Raw genomic sequence first — 13,176 nt, 5'->3', positions numbered from 1 at the left:
CCCCACCACTGTTTTAGACCAACAATAATTTCCTTTTCCATGTGCTGAAACCAAAGAGACATTTCAAATGGACAGAGAACATTCCGTCAGAATCCCTTAAGCAGAACTCTCTCTCTCCCCTATACCTTTTACTCTTATTCTTACAAAGCGACGTATCTACAAAGCAATGTCTTTCTGCACATCAGTTCGATTAGTAGAAGGCTGCGATCTTAAAAGAGTCTGATGCCACTTGAATGACAGTGCCTCCTAAAATCTCATCGTGCAGGAGTATCAAACTGCAGTATTTACAGTCTATATACAGGCCAAGTGGGTCTTCTCAGCAGTACAAAGCGTCCCTTCAAGATATTGAGAGATACAGTGAAATCACTCTGGAGTTCAGAATCTGAACAAGTTGATGAAGTCCTGGGGAGAAAGAGAAACGGAGCAACTCTCTGGGTTGTTAGCTGTACATGGATGTTCAGTGCCCTAGAAAGAGGAAAGGATTGATGCATGGTTACATGATCAGCGGCATATCCTTAGGAAGTTTACACTACAATCTCACATAGTGTTAACACTCTTTCAAGTCTGTGAGCTAAGAAGGATACCTCTGCTTGGGATAAATGCACCCACTGACTTTTCAAAGTGGACCATGTCATAAGTAGTGCGACAACAAATGATGAGCAAATCAAAATGAACCTCTACATCACAATTCTACCCTAAAATAACATGCTCAGTGCGTACGTAAAGTGCTTTCAAGTTGCATCCAACTTATGGTGATCTCATACAGTTTTCAGGGCAAGAGATGAGCAGAGGTGGTTTGGCATTGCGACCCCGGACTTCTTTGGTGGTCTCCCATCAAAGTTGTAACCAGGGCCAACCCATCCTTGAGAGCCAGCGTGGTGTAGTGGTTAAGAGTAGGTGGATTCTAATCTGGAGAACCGGGTCTGATTCCCCACTCCTCCACCTGAGTGGTAGAGGTTTATCTGGTGAACCAGATGTGTTTCTGCACTCCTACATTCCTGCTGGGTGACCTTGGGCTAGTCACAGTTCTTCGGAACTCTCTCAGCCCCACCACCTACCTCAGGTGTCAGTTGTGTCAGCTAGGAGGAGGAAGGGAAAGGAGTTTGTAAGGAAGTCACCTTGGAATCTTCTTGCCCACCAGGAGAGAGAAAGTTGGTAGGTATAAATCCTAAATTCTTCTTCCTTAATTCTCCTGTGGGAAGAGGAAGGGAAGAGGAGCTTGTAAAGCCACCACGGAGTCTCCTTACAGGGAGAGAAAGTGGGGGCATAAATCCAAACCCAACTTCTTTGGTCATCATCAGATTAGCAGTTTACATCACATCCTGATGAGACAGGGCTAGACTGGGCCATCCAGGTCAAGGAACACACATCTTCTGTTTCAAGCTAAACATTTAACAGTTATCAGGCATGCATTTCATTCAGATTGGGGGCTGATCACCTACCTTCCAGGAGAGGATATGACAGTGTTTGCAGAGCTGCAAAGTATCTCCATACTGTTCCTTCCTCGGGTAGCATCGCACAAGCTTGAAGTACATCTTCTTCCAATCCAAATGTCCTTTATCTGACAAGATTAAACGCTTGCGAATCTGAAATGTGAAACGAATAAATTAATTGCGTAACCCTTGGTTCGAGGGTTGGTTATAGTACAATCCATAATGCCCTGAATCAGGTTCTACCAGAGTCAGGCAGAAAGATATGCCAAATCCATGTTTTTTTTAAACATAGATATGCCAAATCCATGTTTTTTTAAACATAGCTGTGTATGTGCTTTAATTATTTGCTTTGTTCAACTGTTGCTTTTAACTGTTTTTATTCTATGTATTACAAAAAACTGTTTTAATCTTTTTGATTGGGTGGAGAGGTGACATAGAAATAAATAAACAGAAAAGGGGGTGCTAGCAGAAAACATGAATAATAAGCAGCTGCTACAAATATTGGTTCCTTTCCCCAGTCCTGGCATGTCATGGTAACTCTTATATCATGCTGACTTTCTGCCCCCTCCCTCCACCCCAGGTACGAGTTCCGCATTCCTGCATTCCTGGTGGCTCTCACCCAGAGGCATATCTAGGGAAAATGTAGCCTGGTGCAAAATCTGAGTCCTCCCCCCACCCCCATATGGGCAGCTGCCCTCCCCCTCCACGACCAAACAACATTTTTTTGCACCAGGTCATCTCACTTGTCTTGGAAGTCAGTGTTTGGACGGGGAGCGGAAGAAGGGGGGCAGGGGACAATTTTCCACCCACATATGACTACATGGCTGCGGCCTGGGGACATTTGACCCCATATGTCCCCCTCGGTGGTACACCCCTGCTCTCACCTGTCTGTCTGTGAAGTGGTAGTGGCAAAGTTTTTTCCAGAGCAACCGGTCTTCACTCAGCACCTGAAGACTCGGTGTCACTTGCCCAAGGCTCACAATGTCTCTGCCATCTGTTAGTCGCTGCATGATGTTCAGTTGTAAGCATAAGGGCAGATCTGTGAAAGTCAGACCTTTCAAGGGGGGCTGGGAAAAGACAGGAACAGAGAGCAAAAAAGTGAGGCATAGAGAACTATGGAACATGGACACAATTTCCAAACATTAATGACCATATGTTATAAGCCACTCTGGTTCCACATGGAGCCAGCAAGGCATGGTTAGTTAAGAGCAGCTGACTCTAATCTGGAGAACAGGGTTTGATTCCCCACTCCTACACATGAAGCCTGCAGGGTAACCTTGGGCTGCTCAGTTCTTCCAGAACTCTCCCAGCCCCATCTATATCACAAGGTATCTGTTGTGGGGAGAGAAAAGGAAGACATTTGTGGACTACTTTGAGACCTCTTACAGTTGAGAAAAATGGGGTATAAATCCAAACTCTTCTTCATATTGAGGAGCAGAGTGGGGTATAAATGAAGCCAGAAAACCAGGCCAAGTCTGAGATATGGATATGGGCCCAAAAGAAACTAATTTCAATTTAATAGGAGCAGCAGTGGCGTAGGAGGTTAAGATCTCATGTATCTAATCTGGAGGAACCGGGTTTGATTCCCCGCTCTGCCGCCTGAGCTGTGGAGGCTTATCTGGGGAATTCAGATTAGCCTGTACACTCCCACATGTGCCAGCTGGGTGACCTTGGGCTAGTCACAGCTTCTCGGAGCTCTCTCAGCCCCACCCACCTCACAGGATGTTTGTTGTGAGGGAAGAACCTTGCAAGGGAAGATTATCTAAGCCCCTTTGAGTCTCCTACAGGAGAGAAAGGGGGGATATAAATCCAAAACTCTTCACACTCTCTTCTCTAATAGTGTGTTTTGCCCACAGCTAAATAAATGGCCAGCTTTAGTACAACTTATTACCATCCTTCGGTTCTAGTCTCTCTGATGTAATCCTTGGCATTGTCATCATCCCTGTCAGAAATGACAACGTGAACAGGGCATACTTGGCTCATATAAGCACAGGGCATACTTATGCTCATATAAGCACAAATATCATTTGTAAGCACTTCTGCTCACATGAATGCTCCAATTCCTCCCATTATCATTTCCTCCCAAGACCATCATCAGTGAGTTCGAGAGCCAGCCTTGTACCCCATTGTAGGTCTAGGTCTCAATTAAGTCAGAATTTCTGGCTCTGAAACCTGTGTCCATGTACCACATCAGACTTAAATACAAAATAATTCCATCTGCGCAGAAAACCAGCATGTTAAGGAGAAGGATTCTACCGTAGCTTTCTCTCCAATGGTGATTTTCTATTTATAGACATGGTTTCTATATGGGAGCCCTTTGATCACATGAGTTTTTCAGTGAAGTCTAAAATGGTATAGTCAAGACACAGGCTTAGAACCTCAATAAGAAGCAGATGACCGGCCTCATTGCCTTGGGACAATATTGAAACACTCCAATGATAAAGCCACCAGAAGGCATATCTGTCTATGTTAGAGACAGATTTTACTCGCCAGAAAGGGAGGAATGAAAGGGTCCTCTAACCTCCATGTTAGGCAGACATTTTTAGTTTATGTGAAATAAACTCCGTGCCCATATGTCCTGAGTAAAAGGCACTGAGACAGCCAAATCCTTCATCACACGCTTAAGTCTATAAGAATTAAATGTGATCACTAACAGTACACTCTTAGGAATTAGATTTTTCTTCTTCCTAATCCTTTTCAAATACTGGGATGGGGGAAGGAAACCTAGGACGGATTGGAAGACCAAGTTAGTTCTCATTCCCTTGACAGGGTTTTCAATGAGTCACTGAAATGAATTACTTGGTTAATATACCCTCCTTTCCCTACCCCTGTCCTTTCAAGTTGATTTCTTGGCTGCTCCAAAATGCTATTTGCAGACTCAGATATGGCAGAAACATTTGGTCTGTTTACTGCAAATAGCCAAGTGCCGTTAATACAGCTTGTCTATTCTCTCCTCCCCACTCCTTTCCCCCTCAACTATTTTAGCTGGAATCTGGCAAGGACTGCCCCTTCTTGAAGGGCACCAGCTGAAGGGGCTTTTCAGAGCCGAGTGACATGAAAAGATGCAGGAGATCTGTGGATTTCAGATGAGCAAACTGACCGCTAGCAAGCAGGAAAGTCCAGCCTAGATTGGAGTCACAGTTTTCACACAGCAGCAGAGGTGGGATCCAGCAGGTTCTCACCAGTTCCCGAGAGTGGGTTACTAATTATCTGTGTGTGCCGAGAGGGGGTTACTAATTGGGTCTGCTTTTCCATTAGAAATTCAATTAGGTCCAAAAATCATAAAGTCCTGTTGTTTCCCATGCGGCTGGTTAGCGAAGGTAGAAAACGGGATAATTCTCCCTGTTGGGCTGTTTTAAAAACATGTTTTAGAAATATGGTAAAGTTCCTTGTTTAAGGAAAGTATCCTTCTTTTGATTTCTAGAAACAAAATTAAGTATTTGAAAGTATTAAGTATTTGACATGCAGTCAATTAGAGGAGAAGTAGTTGTTTCTGTTGGCAGTAGACAATAGGACTTGCTATAATGAGTTTAAATTATGGACAGAAAGATACCAGCTGGAAATTAGGAACTTTTTTTTTTACAGTAAGAGTTTTTTACAGTAACAGAGAAATTATTAATGCCCCGCCCCCGGAATGCCTGGCCACACCCCCGTCGTGCCCCAGCCAGCCCCATTGGCACTATGCCACTGTTTGAATCCCACCACCATGGGAACCTGTTACTAAAATTTTTGGATCCCACCACTGCACAGCAGGCATGTGTTGGAGTGCACAAGCTAATCTGATTCACCAGATAAGCCTCCACAGCTCAGGCGGAAGAGCGGGGAATCAAACCCGGTTTTCCAGGTTAGAGTGCACCTGCTCTTGACCACTACACCACTGCTGGCACCACGCTAAGATGGACAGGGGGATTCTCACTTACCCTGGTGATTTGGATGCTGTTCAGCTGCTGCTGCCAGTGAAGGATCGTCTCCATTCTGTGCACCCACATATTGATGTTCCCAACCAGAACAGACTTGCCAACACTTTGGACCAGTGTACAAAGGGAGGTATAAAGAGTCTGCAGCAGTTCCCGTATCAATCTGATGTTCTGCTGGTCTTCCAGGACTTTTGATGAGAAAAAGAAGAAGAAAAGAGATAAGGAAAAAAGGTAAACAGACCTCAACTCTGGTCTTCATTGGTGTCAGAAACTGAATCCTTCTTTAAAGTTTTTACAATAAAAGACTGAATACAGCCCGCCCACCCCTGTCAGAGAAACTTTAGATACAGATCTAGAGGAAACTGATGGTTGAAAATACTGTCAATTGCAGTAGACTTATGGTGTCACTGTAGGGCAGTGATGGCGAACCTATTTGAGATCGAGTGCCCAAATTGCAACCCAAAACACACTTATTTGTTGCAAAGTGCCAACACAGCAATTTAACCTGACTACTGAGGTTTTAGTTTAGAAAAATGGTTGGCTCCGAGGTGAGCGTTACTTGGTGGTAGTAAGCTTGGTGGTAGTCGGCTTTGAAGCAACTGTGCAACTCTTCCCACGGGTGAATCACGACCCTAGGAGGGTTTGCTCAAAAGCAAGTCCCATTACCAGCAACCGAGCTTACTCCCAGGTAAAGGATCACACTTTAGTTCTTCGCATGAAAATCAGTGGGGTTTAACAGCGCTTAACAGGGTTACCTACACTGCTTCCCCAAAACTAGGTCTTAGGTTTAATGCTAATAATCAAGGTCAGCGGCCCAGGCCAGCCCTACAGATGTTAGCAGAGCAACTCACCTGCGATCTTGATGCCCACAGAGAGGGCTCTGAGGGCCACCTCTGGCACCCATGCCATAGGTTCGCCATCACTGCTGTAGGGTATTCAAGGCAAGAGATGTTCAAAGGGTGTTTGACATTGTTTGCCTTTGTGTGGCAACCCTAGACCTCCTGGGGGGGGGTCTCCCATCCAAGTAGTAATCAGGGCTAACCCTGCTTCACTTCCAAAATCTGACAAGACAGGGCTTGCCTGGATCATCCAAGTCAGGCCTGAAACTTAGTGGCTCTTGAATTCCATGAAATTAGATGGAACAGAAGTTACGCGTTACTGATTCATTGATGGGACACAAAAGCAATTCATTTCCTAGGTTGGGTCATTGCGACTTAGGGACTGCATGCCAAGTATAAGGCTTCAAATCTTCCTCCCACAGAAGTACTTAACATGTGTCTGGACTGTGCCACTGTGGACTACCACTAAGAGCTTTTTGTGTGTTACAGAGCAGAAAGGATATGTGGGGTAGGCTATGGGCGAGTGGTAGCGCACAGACCACCTGCTTTGTGTGCAGAATGCCCCAGGTTCAATCCCTGACATCTCCTATTAATAGGATCAAGTAGTAGGGGATGTAACAGGCCCTGACCAGAGTCCCTGGGAAGCCACCGTCTTGTCTGGCTGCTTTCACATATGCAGAATAATGCACTTTCAATCCACTTTCAGTGCACTTTGCAGATAGATTTTATTGAGCGGAATAGCAAAATCCACTTGAAAGAGGATTGAAAGTGCATTATTCCGCATGTGCGAAAGTGCCCTCTGAGTAGACAGCACCAACCCTGATGAACCAAAGGTCTGACTCAATATAAGGCAGCTTTATGTGAGTAGTAAAAAGTGCCATTCTACACACAAACACGCTAGACATAGAGAAGAGGGTCCTAGCTTAGCTTTCTGATTTTTCTGAGCAGGAATTATTTTTTTCCACAGAGCAATGCTCACTCATACGAGCAGCCTAATCCTTTCCATATAAAGCCAGGTGTTTTTTTTTAAATTGTTTCTTTTCTTCATCCCGCCCTTCTTCCATGAAGCTGAGGATGGCATAGATCTTTTATTTTCTGCATTGTATCCTGACAACAACCCTGGGAGGTGGGTTAAGTCAGAAGACTGCCCCAAGGTAAACGAGATGGCCAAGGGAGAAATGTGAAACTGTGCATATGTAGTCCGAGACTGGCAACTCTAGCAAATTCAGTTGGACTTCCAAAGAAGTTTCTACAGGATGCGGCACCCCAAACTTACTTCTGAGTAAACATGTTTCAAAGCGGGCTGTTCCTTGTGGAGTACTAACCGCAGGGTTTACAGTGTTTTTGTTTCCTTTTATTTTTACCTTTCTGAACAACTTTTTCCAAGATGTTCATGTAGTTTTTCTGGGCGATTCCACTCAGCGACGTTAGCTGGGACTTTGCTATCAGTTCCAACAGCTGCGGATAAAAATAAAGACATTCAGCTTCAGAGTACAAAGATACTTTTCTAATCTTGGCTTTCTTGTCACGTGACACACAGTAAAAACGGTTTGGACGCTTGTTTGTTGATAGACTGTTCAGAAAAAAAGATAGGCAGAAAAAGGCAGAAGTAATTGCTAAAGCAATAGCGATCTATCTGCCTCCTCTCATAGGTTTACTTACTAAGCCAAGCCATTAAAGCTGACAGTGGAGAAAAACAGACTAGAGCCATTTAATCTTTGACCTGGATGGGCCACGCTAGCCTGATCTCATCAGATCTCTGAAGCAAAGCAGAGTTAGGCCTGGTAAGTAGTGGAATAGGATACCACAAAGGAAGCCCAGGGTCACCATGCAGAGGCAGGCAATGGCAGTCGCGAAACTACAAGGGGGGGGGTGCGCTGTGTACCAGGCACATGTCTGGGGGGGGGGCGTGGAAAACCCCAGGTCCCTCCCCCTTTCCCGCCCCCCTTCCCACACTTACCTCAGCTCCTTTCCTTTTTCAGAACTTTTTCAGGCTGCAAAAGGTCTGTTTGCAGTAAAAACGGCCTGAGGAACTACAGTTCCCAGGAGACCTTGGGGCTAACAAGGTCTCCTGGGAAGTATAGTTCCCATCAGGCCGTTTTTATTGAGAACAGGCCTTTTGCAGCCTGAAAAAGTTCTGAAAAAGGAAAGGAACTAAGGTAAGTGTGGGAAGGGAGGGAAGCGGGGAAGGGGGGTGCCATGGGGGAGGGGGTGCTGCGTGGGGGCCATGGGGGCCCCCCCGGAAAATTAGAATGCACACTGGGCGCAGTTTGGCCCAGCTCTGAACATCTCTTGCCTTGGAAACCCTATGGGGCTGCCATAGGTTGACTATAACTTGACGTCACTTTCCACCACCACCAGTCTTTGCTGTGAGTGGTAGCATCAGGAAGAGGAGCACAGAGGATTTGCTAGCTCCCAAACCTTGTGAGATCATCACTAAAAAGGACTCTCCTTCCCGTGATGAGCATGGAACTAGTCTTTCACTAGTACCCAGAAAATGGTTCCACTCAGGCAACGCTCTAGTTTCAAATTGGCAGCATGGCTTGCAAACTATGGTCTGAACTTCCAAACATGCATGCCAACCACACTTTAAAACTGCTTATAGTCTGGCTCAGAAAAGATGTTAGTAGGGTTGTAAATTCCTCTACTACAGAACTCAATGTGGGCCTGTTCCGCATGGGCCATAAAGACTGGTGTGGGGCTGATAAAAATGCCATTGTGTGGGAGGACTTTGCACCACTGCTGCTGCTGGAGCACCGCAGCAGAGGTGCATTCTCCCCACAACAGCGTTTTTTGGACTCACTCAATGACTGAGTCTTTTGGAAAACGCCGGCATCCACCTGGTGCCGAGCAAACAGCACTGGATGCACGCCAGTGTTTTCCCAGTGCCGCTGCATATCCCCTCTTATCTCTTCTCCTGGCCACCATCACTCTGGAGAGGTCAGGGAACACGCCTCCTGACCTCCGGCCCTGGAGGTGCTACCATGGCCATGGGGGCATGTCCCCTGGCCTCTCCAGAGTGACGGCGGCTAGGAGAAAAGGTAAGAGGGGATCTGTGCCGGAGGGTCCTGTGCGAAGGCAGCCCCGTGGACCGTTGGGGCACCGGCATCAAGTATGCTGGTGCACCCCCGCTCCTGGGGCCCGTGTGGAATGGGCCATGGACCTTTTTTGTTGTAGAATGCTCAACCTGGGTCCTAGTGCCTACCAACTCTGCTGCCCTCCATTTGTTTGAATGATATTGAATGATATTGAATGAACTATAAATGCTCTTGCAGCAAAGTACCATATTCAATAATGCACAAAATAATGGTTTTGACAAAAGCAGCACATAAAAATGAATGAGGATTCTCATTTTCATTTGGAACTATATTCTAATGCAGAAGCATATAATTTTCTTGACCGCAGCACCGTACAACATCTGGGGTCACTGAGCACCACACAAACTCCTTTGCCATATAATATCTCAGCCTGTTGGTTCTGCAACTTGGCCTGGGCCTGGGCCAGTATATCCTCATTTATAATTATTGTTTACTGAAATTACATACTAGCAGAACAAGTATTTGATACTGGTGCATGCTGCATCTCCTTTATAAACAGCTCAGAAAGCATTCACATTTTAGTAAACTCGTATTTTAAAAACCCCATAAACATCAGGTAGGAACGAATAGGATATGGGTACATCTAAATTCAAGACCAGAACTGCAATCAAGGGGAAAAAAAGAGGTTTGGAAAATATGCATGACATGTTTTGCGATGCTTGCAAATTCCTGATTTTTTTTTCATCTTTTGGGGAAAAAAAAGATGCATTTCCATTTATACAATATTGACCACTGTATAACAGGTAAGCTCATGTTATACAGGCAGCCCAATTCAGGAGGGGGGCAGTTTCATGGCGGCCAGGGACAGCATAGCTCTGCTGCTTCCAAAGAGGTTGACGGAGGCATGGGAAGTAAAAAAGAAAAGAGAAGAGAGAAAAAACAGAAAAACCTCAGTGAATTGCAAGCCTTTTAGGCCGGCCAAAGGGATGCACCTGCCTTTTTGGTGGCAAAAGTACACTCCAACAGAAGGGGGCGCTCCTGGGCTGGAAGGCCTCAGGAAACTGACTCCAACCCAGGACTGTCCCATCAATGCCGGTGCAGGCTACTGCATTGGAAGAACACCGGCGCAGTGCAAGCATTTGCACCCAGGAGCCGCATAGTAGCACAGCTCTCCAGTGCCAGCATAGTTGCCACTTATGCAGTGGTGGGATTCAAATAATTTAACAACCAGTTCCAAAAGGACTCCGTGGTGGGATGACAACCAGTTCTCCGAACTAGACAAAAAATTAGCTACTGATTTTTACCAAACTTGTGCAAATAGGCTGAATCCCACCACTGCACTTATGCCACACGGAGTGGCATTTACCCTTCCATCTGGGTCATGCCTGCTCCACAGCGCCCCCCTCCCCTTTTGGGCTGTACTGCAAAGAATCTTTTAAATTGCCTGCCAATTGTTTTTAGGAAGTGAGTGGGATCTTTTGCCTGGCGAGGCTTCTGAGTGGGGTTTCTTTTCAGTTGCTTTAAATAGGCTTAGAAAGATTGGGGACGCCTGCATGAAGATGATAGGAAAGGATTAGGAGCAGAACCTTTATGAAGGGCAGGTCTGTGCTGAAATCATTTAATCTTTTATCGTCGTCATATACAATCCACTTCGCTGAGACCTGCCTAAAAACTCATCCACACAGGCTATCGATTCATACAATCAGACAGCCGATTTAATAATTCTATACTGTTTGGGATAACCCGTAACTTGTAGCAGGCTGACATTTTTATAATATTATTAATATTATCATTATTATCATAAGAACATAAGAACATAACAAGCTAGCTGGATCAGACCAGAGTCCAGAAGGCAGAGCTCTCTGCTACTCGCAGTGGCCCACCAGGTGCCTATGGGAGCTCACGTGCAGGATGTGAAAGCAATGGCCTTCTGCTGCTCCTGCTCCTGAGCACCTGGTCTGCTGAGGCATTTGCAACCTCAGATCAAGGAGGGTCAAGATTGGGAGCCATAGATCGACTTCTCCTCCATAAATCTGTCCAAGCCCTTTTTAAAGCTATCCAGGTTAGTGGCCATCACCACCCCCTGTGACAGCATATTCCAAACACCAATCACACGTTGTGTGAAGAAGTGTTTCCTTTTATTAGTCCTAATTCTTCCCCCCAGCATTTTCAATGTATGCCCCTTGGTTCTAGTATTGTGAGAACATCATCATCATCAGTAACAATAATGTCACCAATAGCAAGATCTTGGCTACGACTGATAAAGGAAACCTGCCCACACAGAGGCAGTAAGCCTTTATTTATTATTTTATATATTATATTTATAAACCGCCCTCCCCCGAAGGGCTTTAAGGAGTAGAAGTTGGGAACCACCAACCATAGTAGGCCACGACATTTCACAACCAGCTGAGCTCCTACAAAACATCTGGTTCTCTACTGTCGAAATGCAAATGACGGACTTCGCCTGATTGAGAACAGCAATCCTTAGGCCCCTTCTGCACATGCGGAAGAATGCACTTTCAATCCACTTCCACAACTGTTTGCAAGTGGATTTTGCTATTCCCCACAGCGGCAAGGTGCATTGAAAGTGGATTGATAGTGCATTCTTCTGCATGTGCGGAAGGGGCCTTACATTACGCAGCAAAAAAGATGCTCAGTCCTGGGCCACGCTGCTTTGCCCTTTCAAAGCAATGACAGGAATTTCTATTGCCCTGACCAGTGCCAGCCCATAAGGAGAGAAAACATGGGAAGAAGAGAAAAGGCAAAAGCAGCGGAGAGACGCAGAGAGGGAGGGAGCCTGTTGCAACCATTTGCCCAGTTTACTCAGCGATGTCAACACTGTGTGACTGTCAGTCCAAGGCGGCAAAGTGGCCGAAGGCGACTGATCCACTCTTCTGTTTATCTTCTGCAGCTAACTTGGGATGTCAACAGATGGCTTTTCTACTGTGGGCGTTCTATTAATACTTTACACACCACATGACTGGCATCAACTAAGGGTGACGGTTAGAAAAAGAGTTCATGCTGTCTAACACCAGCTAATCTGGGGTTTTTTTTTATGACTCACCATTTCGTGGGGGGAAGGAGGACAACCAACTTGCACGCATGTAGAGAGAGGGAAAGATGTGCATTTTTCAAATAAGCAATTTTCTTTGTGTCGTGGCCAAGGGAGATTATGTGCAGGGAAGCTTCTAACGTTGGTGAGGGAGCAAGCTTGTTTTCTGCTGCTCCAGAGACTAGGGCCAGGAGTAATGGTTTCAAGGTGAAGGGAAAGAGATTCCACCTAAACATCAGGAAAAACTATCTGACAGTGTTTGACAGTGGAATGCACTGCCTTGGAGTGTGGTAGAATCTCCTTTTTTTGGAGGTTTTTAAACAGGCTCGACGGCCACCTGTCAGGAGTGTTTTGATTGTGTGTTCCTGCATTGCAGGGGGTTGGACTTGATGGCCCTTGGGGTCTCCTCCAACTCTATGATTCCTTTGGTGAGGCTGGCCGCAGATCTACCGCCCCCCACTGAGGCTGCCAGTTTTCCATCTTGGCAGGGCCTTGATTCCATCTTGGGCCCTGCCTCTCCCCTCCCAGCCTTTTTGATTGGGCGCCTGTCTTTAATTTTGCTTGCTCTTAACTTTGTTATTTAAATTTTAAGAAATTGCTGCTGTGGAAATTTGTTTTAATGTGGTTAGTTTTAGTTATGTATTTTATGTGCTGTTATTGGAACAGCTGTATTGTGAGCCGCCTCGAGCCCTTTGGGGGTGAGGCGGCCTATAAATCTAATAAATAATAATAATGATAATGATGATAATGATAATAATGGTACAACCATACAGAGCATAGCAGAAATAGTACAGTCGCATAAAGATTGCACCATACATCCTGACATCAATTGAATCAGTTCTAAGTATTTTTTTAAAACTGAGAGTTAGAGATAGAAATAATATTTATTATTTAAAA

General features: G+C 45.5%; 1 protein-coding gene across 1 annotated transcript in view; it reads right to left on the bottom strand.

Moving 5' to 3' along the window:
- The window catches only part of FBXO32 (F-box protein 32), a 35,543-nt gene continuing 22,367 nt past the window's right edge, over positions 1-13,176 (bottom strand). The window contains exons 5-9 of the mRNA XM_048508001.1: positions 7,554-7,647; positions 5,354-5,538; positions 2,318-2,500; positions 1,443-1,586; positions 1-465 (exon numbers count right to left, since the gene is read on the bottom strand). Coding sequence (XP_048363958.1) covers positions 376-465; positions 1,443-1,586; positions 2,318-2,500; positions 5,354-5,538; positions 7,554-7,647 — 696 coding nt within the window. The 3' untranslated portion in view covers positions 1-375. The remainder of the gene's footprint in view (positions 466-1,442; positions 1,587-2,317; positions 2,501-5,353; positions 5,539-7,553; positions 7,648-13,176) is intronic.

This window comes from Sphaerodactylus townsendi, linkage group LG09 (genome assembly GCF_021028975.2).
Source record: "Sphaerodactylus townsendi isolate TG3544 linkage group LG09, MPM_Stown_v2.3, whole genome shotgun sequence".
Lineage (NCBI taxonomy): Eukaryota > Metazoa > Chordata > Lepidosauria > Squamata > Sphaerodactylidae > Sphaerodactylus > Sphaerodactylus townsendi.
Note: the sequence above shows the minus strand (reverse complement) of the source record. Positions and strands in the feature narration are given on the sequence as shown.